This window comes from Mus caroli, chromosome 4 (genome assembly GCF_900094665.2).
Source record: "Mus caroli chromosome 4, CAROLI_EIJ_v1.1, whole genome shotgun sequence".
Taxonomy (NCBI): domain Eukaryota; kingdom Metazoa; phylum Chordata; class Mammalia; order Rodentia; family Muridae; genus Mus; species Mus caroli.
Genome location: NC_034573.1, coordinates 122,395,738 through 122,404,171, shown reverse-complemented (window position 1 = coordinate 122,404,171; position 8,434 = coordinate 122,395,738). Strand labels below are relative to the sequence as shown.

The 8,434-nt window shown below is 47.1% G+C and overlaps 1 protein-coding gene across 1 annotated transcript in view; it reads left to right on the top strand.

Annotated features, from left to right (window-relative positions):
- The first annotated feature begins 4,058 nt into the window (after positions 1-4,058).
- Positions 4,059-8,434, top strand: part of Smpdl3b (sphingomyelin phosphodiesterase acid like 3B) — a 26,327-nt gene continuing 21,951 nt past the window's right edge. The window contains exon 1 of the mRNA XM_021160895.1: positions 4,059-4,262. Within this exon, the coding sequence (XP_021016554.1) occupies positions 4,202-4,262 (61 nt within the window). The 5' untranslated portion in view covers positions 4,059-4,201. The remainder of the gene's footprint in view (positions 4,263-8,434) is intronic.

Below are 8,434 nucleotides of genomic sequence, written 5' to 3'. Positions count from 1 at the left end.
CTGGTCTACAAAGTGAGTTCCAGGACAGCTAAGGCTACACAGAGAAACCCTGTCTTGAAAACCACCCCCCCAAAACAAACAAACAAACAAACAAAAAAACAAAAACAAAAACCAAAAAAAAATCCCCAAAAAACAAGAACAACAAACCAACCAACCAACCAAGTAAAATAGCAGCAATAGCTTGGTCCTCAAAGGAAAGCCACTGCCACTGTGTAAGTCCCCTTCTGAATGAACTTTATCAATAAAATGGCTCATGGTCGTGATGCTATGAGGTGGGACAGAGAGTACTAGACAGAAACAATATAGTATGTGACAATCTAAGCAACTTAGCATGGAGAGGAGAGGAGAGGAAGAAAGGAGAGAGAGAGAGAGAGAGAGAGAGAGAATAGGCATCATGAGAGAGATGAGGGGGCAGCAGAGGTTGTTTAGAGAAAACACTCTTCAGACAGAATCCCCTAAGAAAGTCTCAGGTTAATCCCCAGAACGAAAGCAAGGTTGGTTTGTTTGTTTGCTTGTTTTATAACCTCTTAGGGGTGTTGGGATCTTTCATGTCACATCATGTAGTTCAGTATAGCTCATGTGACAGGGAACATGAAGAAGAGCTGTCCAGTCCCAGCACTGACTGCTTCCTAATTCTGTCTCAAAGAGAGCCGCATAGATTTGTGTCCTGATCCAGGCTATGGGATCAGGCCTAAAGGTATAGGCTGGTGTTCTAACAGAAGGCTATTTTGTTCTTAAGAAAGCAAAGGCCAAAGCACTTGGCTTTTTAAAAATCTACTTCCCTTTCCGGTCAGTCATAGATGGAGCCACCTGGTTCCAGCTCAAGAAACACCATAACTACTGAGGCAGCAGGTTCTGTCAAAGGACTGAGTCAGGGCAGCAACCCTACTCCCCTACCCCCTAGAGTCAGTCTGAGGCCACCTGTGTCTGCTTGGGATGAGAGCATCTTTTCTTTATTCATTTCAAAGCTTAGGGAAGGTGGGCTGGAGAGATGACTCAGTGGTTAACAGAATTGACAGCTTTTGCAGAGGACCTAAGTTTAGCGTCCAGGACCTGTGCTGGGCAGCTCATAACCTCTGTAACTGCAGCACCATCTGCCTTACACCTCTGGCCTTGGAGAACACTAAAAAACAAAAAATAAGGCCTATTCTATGTGCACATGATGTCTTATGAGTTAGTGCTGAGAGTGATGGGGCTTTGTGGGGGAACTAATAAAAAAAGACCTGAAGCCCCCTGCACCTGGCCAGAAGATGCGTGGGATCTCTAGCACCGCTCCCCACCCCCCAAGATGGGTTGAGGAGGAGCTGTCCCCATTCATTACAGTTCCAGCTCTAGTGGTTGCTAACTCCCCGTCAGCTCTGGTGCAAGCAGCCCTTGACTCCTTGGTCCCTAGTCCCATGTCCCAGCGTGCTTCAGTCCCTAGTCCCATGTCCCAGCGTGCTTCAGTCCCTAGTCCCATGTCCCAGCGTGCTTCAGTCCCTAGTCCCATGTCCCAGCATGCTTCAGTCCCTAGTCCCATGTCCCAGCATACTTCGGACACCTGCCAGCACTTTGACTCAAAGGAGAGCCACACTGCTTCACTGAGACTAAGTCAACAGCACTCACTCTCTGATTCCATTCTTTCTCTACCCTGGCAGAAAATTCAGATTTGGAAGTCATTTTGACACCCGCTTCCTCTGGGTGACTCAGAGCTCTGAACGGGGACAAAACTTAACCCTGTTGGTACTCTACTCACAGGACAGAGTCTGAACCATTCCAAGGGACAAAGGTTGTTTTGCCTCCTCCCTTCCCCTTCCCCCTTTCAGTTCCTCCTTTCCCCTTGCTTCCTCCCCTCACTTTATTTCCTTTCTTCCTTGCATGTGTAATGCTAAGGATGGTTGGTACCCAGGGCCTAGGCAAGCAATCAGAGCTACTTTCCTTGCTATCTACCTTGCTTTGTTTTGACAAGGTCTCCTGTAGCCCAGGCTGGCTTCAAACTCTCTATGAGACAAGCCTTTGAACTAGCCGGGGGGTGGTTGGTTCATCTAGGGAAGCCCATCTTCCTGCTGGAACCTCATTGCCATCATATATACATTTATTTGTTTGTTTATTATGTTTTTCGAGACAGGGTTTCTCTCTGTAGCCCTGGCTGTCCTGGAACTCACTCTGTAGACCAGGCTGGCCTCAAACTAAGAGATCCACCTGCTTCTGCTTCCTGAGTGCTGGGATTAAAGATGTGCACTACCACCACCCAGCAGGTAGAACTCATTCTTATGATAAAGGTCTCAGGTACTTTGCTCCAGTGTGGGTATTTTACAAAGGAGATTTGATGCAGCCACCCCGAAACTTTGTTGTGAGAACTGTCATGTGGAGAGGGTTTTTTTTTTCCTCCCAAAGTTTTATGATGTTTAAATGTGTAAGAAATCAAACCATAGGATCAGAATCTCTAGCAGTTCCGATGCAGTCTCATTGGCCAAATCTGACTGTACCGAAGTTTGGTACCTTTAAGGTTTGGTTCTGTGCCATAGTAATACCTGCAGACACCCCACAACACATGAGCACCCTGAACATAGACTTCCGAGATTCCAGGAATGGGAACCAATACATTTCTGCTCTTTACAACTATCCAGTCCCAGGTCTTCTGTTAAAGTAACAGAAAATGGGCCAAGACAACTCCTGTACCTCAGACACCGTGCCCTTTTCTTCCCGTGTTCATCCTTCAGAGATGCAAATTGGGCTGTCTGTTTTTTCTTTTCTTTTTTAAGATTTATTTAGGCTGGGCGTGATGGTGCACAGGAGGCAATGCACTGTGGCACTGTGTGTGTAGTGGCACTGAATGCCATGGAACAGGAGTTAAAGACCGCCTTTACCCTCTATGTAGTTGATGGAAACCAAACCTGAGTCCTCTGCAAGAGCAGCCAGTGTTCTTAACTGCTGAGCCATCTCTCCAGCCCCAATTTTGCCTCTGATCCTCTTCTTGGCTCCCCAAAGCTCCCAGCTCAAACATCTAAGCACAGCCTGGCTCCTGCCTGCTTCAGAGCCTCAGACACCCCCATCTCTCTTTGCAACACTCTTCCCCCTCCACTCTTCCTCCTGCCTCACTGACGCTCCTCTCCCACCCCCCACACAATCTGTTTTCTCCTGTGCTCATCAAGTTCAAGCTGGTTAGGTGTGGGAGTGTGGCGGTGAGCTAGACAGTTTGCCTTGCTTGAATGAAGATATGGGTTTCATCCCTGCACGGACAACAACAGGAGCAACAAAACAAAAAGAACAAACAAATAAATAAATAAATAAACCACAAAAAGACAAAGCCCAAACCATCCCTAACTGCAAGGGGAAAAAAAAAAATCAAAACAAAGGGAGTAAGTTTATGTCATCTCCTCCCAGAAACCTCTCATCGCCTTCCTCAGACTTGAGTCACAGCTCTTTCTGTCTTCTCAGGTTAGGTAACTTGCTAAGGAGTGATTCAGCCCTCAGGCTCTCAAGGCACGTTCAGGGGGACAACACCATCTTATCTCCCTTTTGCCCAGTTTCTAGTAGTCCTCATCTCCTGGCATGATCAGCGAAGAACTCTGTTTGTTGTTTGTAATATCGTTTCAGGTAGCCCAGACTGGCCCCAAAGTCATCAAAGTAGCCTAGGATGGCCTTGAACTCCTAATCCTCCTGCCTCCCCCTCAAGAGTGCTAGGGCTATCCTTGAGTGAGGGCTTGCACATCTGATTTTAAGGCTAGCTTTTAAGGCTCTTTGGTTGCCACAGGCAGCTAATTCATTCATCCATCCGTGTTGCAGTTCTGCAAGGAGACAATGAGTCGATGGTGCTTCGTGCATTTTCTGGAGGCTGACTGAACCAAAATGCCTTCAATTCGACTAGAAAACTTTAAAGCATACCTCGAAGATCCTACCATTTGGCTACTAAGTACTTCTGAATTTCTTTCGAAAAGTCGGGGCACTCCAACACAGCACCTTGCAACACAGATGCGGTTTCCACAGAGACCTACAAGCTATTCCAGCGCTCACTGGTGCGTCCCTCCTCCAATCAAGCGCACGCCCTGCTGGGCAAGGGAGGGAAAAGCAAGAGCAGCCATCCGCCAAGGATAACTTGGAACACTGGAAGCAGCCAAACGAGTTCTGCCCAGACACGTGGCTGGCCACAAGGTGGGAACCTGCGGCGCAGACGGACTTTGGAGGAGCTTCGGCCGCCCGCCGTGGGGGGATCCCGAGGATGACGCTGCTCGGGTGGCTGATATTCCTGGCCCCCTGGGGAGTCGCAGGGGCTCAACTAGGTAGGGCTGCGGGGAAACCTGCTTGATCTTTGTTTCGTACTAGGAACTGCGGCTGGGGTCTGTGCTGCCGGGAGACGTTCACAGATCGTGGCTTTAAAAGGAAAGTAGATTAGAGGTTGAGCGCAGAGACAGCCATCAAGGCTGTTTGTGTGGTGTAGCTCAGTTGGGAGACAGAGTTCAAGGGCAGCCTAGGATGCATGAAACATTGTTCCAAAAGCAAAACCAAACCAAAAAGGCTCCTTGTGCCCAGGGGATTTTAAGTGCCAGGGGCATGACACAGACTTTGCCAGGGGGACAGAGTTGGCTAAGGAGCTAGTACATGAAAGCTAGACACTGAGAGGAAGCCGGTGGTCGGGAAGATTCGCGAACTCAATCAGGACACTCTGATTGAAGGCTCTGAGGTACAGTGGATGTTCAAATCCATCTCTGGGACTCCAGAAAAGAAACACAAAACATTGCCAGCGAGACTGGCAAACGGAGGTCCAGTTCTCCAAACCCATATGGTGGAAGGAGTGAAAGGAGAAAATCTTATTTCTGCAAATTGTGTTCTGTGGTGTCTGTCCACCCAATAGATAAATGTAAAAGAAAACAACATCAAACCTCAAACAAACAAACAAACATAAAAACAAAAGCATTAGTTAAAAGCCCATCTCTGTACCCTGGGTGAGTGTAGGAACCAGGAAGACAAAAAGAAACCAGAAAAAAAAAAAAAAAATCAGGACTTCAAGGAAGAAACATTTCCTCAGCTGGGATGACACAATAATCACAATAATCCAGGTGTTGCTTTTGATTTTTACAGGCATAGTATTCCAAGGTGACCTTGAAGGCTTTTTTTTTTTCCCCCCATGAGATAATGGTCTAACTGAGTAGCCCTGGCTAGCCTAGAACTTTCAATGTAGATCACTCTGGCTTTGTACTCAAAGATCCACCAGCTTCTGTCTCTCAAGTGTTGGGATTGAAGACGTGGGGTATCACACCAGTCAAAAGTTACACTTGCTTTTTGAATTACAACTCAGAAACAGGAGGTAGATGTAGTCCAGAAGATCTGTAAGCCACTGCCTAAGAAAGTTTATTGTTTTTACCTGTGTGAGTATTTTGCCTGCATGTATGCACATGTGTGCCTGCTGCCCCATGGAGGCCAGAAGAGGCCGTCAGATTCTGGGTCTGGAGTTAAAGACAGTTGTTGGTGCTGGGGAATTGAACTTGGGTCCTCTGTGAAAACAGCCAGTGCACTTAACCACTGAGCTCTCTCTCCAACCCCTGAACACATGATATTTTACATAATATCGTCACAACAGCTTAGCTTGTGAAGTATTTTTAATGTCCGTTTTACCCAGAAAAACTGACCTTGAGAGAGTAACTAGCCCAGGGTTTCACAGCTGCTGAGTCTGGCCTGAAGCAGGCTGTCCAGCTGTGCTCTGTGTATAATCTGGTACTTTGCAGGAGTAGCCCAATAAGGAAGGCTAGGGGCACTTAACAGTTGTTGAGCACTTTCAGTGACCCTAGACTTGGCATTAGGTTCTTGGAAAACTGTCTCTTTAAAACTTATTTGAGGGCTGGTGAGATGGCTCAGTGGGTAAGAGCACCCGACTGCTCTTCTGAAGGTCCAGAGTTCAAATCCCAGCAACCACATGGTGGCTCACAACCATCTGTAACGAGTTCTGGCGCCCTCTTCTGGAGTGTCTGAAGACAGCTACAGTGTCCTTACATATAATAAATAAAAAAAAATAAAAGTCTTGATCATATATATATATATATATATATATACAATATATATATATATACACTATTTATACATATACACACACACACACACATATATTTATATCATGCCTACACACACTCACACTGTGTGGAGATCAGAGGAGAACTTGCTTGGAGGAGATAGTTCTTCCACCTCGTGACTCATGGGTCCCAGGAATGAAACTCAGGTCACCAGGCTTGGTGGCAGTTCCTTCACTGCTGGGCCATCTGGCTGTACAGTTTATTGAAACTCAGGAAGCTCCCAGTGTTGCCCAGGTTTACCTTGAACCTCTGAGCTCAAGTGAGCCTCTGAGAACTTCCTTAGTAGCCAGCACCACTGGCACACACCACATCTGGATATTCCCAGGAAGCTGGGTGCTGTTACCACCATATTCATTTCACAGGAAGCTTGAGGGACACAACGCCTGTCTGCCACCCCACAGTCAGGGCGAACGTTGCTTATTTGCTGTAAGCCGAATGCCCTTCTGTGCTTTCCCTGGAACTGTGGACTGGATTTTTAAAAATTTTTTAAGACTATCTTTTCTATTTTCTTCACATTTGCTGGAATACACACATGTATAACTTTAAAACAGAAAGTAGATTTAAAAGAGAATTCCAGGGCCGGAGAGATGGCTCAGTAGTTAAGAGCACTGACTGCTCTTCTGAAGGTCCTGAGTTCAAATCCCAGCAACCACATGGTGCCTCACAACCATCTGTAATGGGATCTGATGCCCTCTTCTGGTGCATCTGAAGTCAGCTACAGTGTACTTAGATATAATAAATAAATCTTTAAAAAACAAAAAAGGAATTCCAGGGCTGGAGAGATGGCTTAGTGGTTAAGAGCACTGACTGCTCTTCCACAGGTCCTGAGTTCAATTCCCAGCAACCACATGGTGGCTCACAACCATCGGTAGTGGGGTCTGGTGCCCTCTTCTGGTGTGTCTGAAGACAGTTACAGTGTACTCACATATAATAAATAAATAAATCTCAAAAACAAACAAAAAAAAAAGAATTCCAGGAGGAGCTCAATGGCTCAGCGGTTAAGAGCATGTGTTTGCCCTTGCAGAGGACCACAGTCTATAGTTCCATTCCCAGCACCCATGTTGAGAGGCTCACAATTGCCTGTTAACTCCAGCCCCAGAGGATCCCACACCTCTGGCCCCCACAAGCATTTACACTCACAAGTGAACAAACACTCTCACATACACTTGATTAAAAATAACAAGAAAAGAAAAAACAAAAAACCAAGATCCCATAGTAGCACCTGCAATTATCTTCAGGGTCTTCCTGGTGCACAGGGGACAGCCGAGTTCCCGATCAGACAGCAGCCATCTCCACGTTGTGCGCAGCTGTGTGGCCTACCATCCTTACCCAAGAGTTGGGGTGCTGTCCCATCATGCAGCTCCTTGTCCCCCCATGCACCCCGTGTAACACATCACCTATTCCCCTGTATCATGTGACACAGAGAAGAACAAGTCCACCAGTGTGGGTCAGCAACATTGGGAATGTCCGGAAGGCTGCATCAGGGCTGAGGGAGAGGGATTGGTGGGGCATGGCAGCAGCTTCCTCACCTGGGTGACAGGATGGGTACACCTAACTGGGGAGCTGTTTTGGGGTGGTTATGTCGTTAGCATAGGAGCAGGAAATGTTAGTGTTAGCAGAGGAACCTCAACTATTTCATGTGTTTGGTTTGGTTTTTCGAGACAGGGTTTCTCTGTGTAGCCCTGGCTATCCTGGAACTCATTCTGTAGACCAGGTTGGCTCCAAATTCACAGAAATCCACTGACATCTCTCTCCTGAGTGCTGGGATTAAAAGCGTGCGCCAGCACTGCCCTGTTTACCTCAAGTCTTAGTTTATAGAGAAGGGATTACAACTGAGGTACTTAAAAATGTATTACATTTATTTATTTGGGGTGTGTGTGACACACTTGAGCTTGTGTCAGGGTGCAAAAGGCAACTTACAAAACTCAGTTCTCTCTGTCTACCATGTACAACCCTAGGATCGAATGCAGGTGTTCAGGGTTGGCAGTAGGTGTCTGTCTACGTGCTAGGCACCCATCATGTCCTTTAGATCATTGCTGAATGTCAACAGCAAAGGACTGAAGCCAGAGCGAGGGCACTTTGTGGTGTGGGTTACCATGGTGACGGACAGATCTTGGAGTCAGAGGACCTAGACTTGCAGAGGAACCTTGTGCAATGTTATCATTTACTCTGTGGGAAACAGTCCTAAGAGGGAAGAGAGTGGAGGGGAAGGGAGGGGAAGGCCCACTTTCAGAAACAGTGTGGGTCTGGAAATGGTCCTGAGGCTGATGTCTTAGCCTCCACTCCTACCAAGCAGAGGCAGGCGGATTTCTGAGTTCGAGGCCAGCCTGGTCTACAAAGTGAGTTCCAGGACAGCCAGAGCTACACAGAGAAACCCTGTCTTGAAA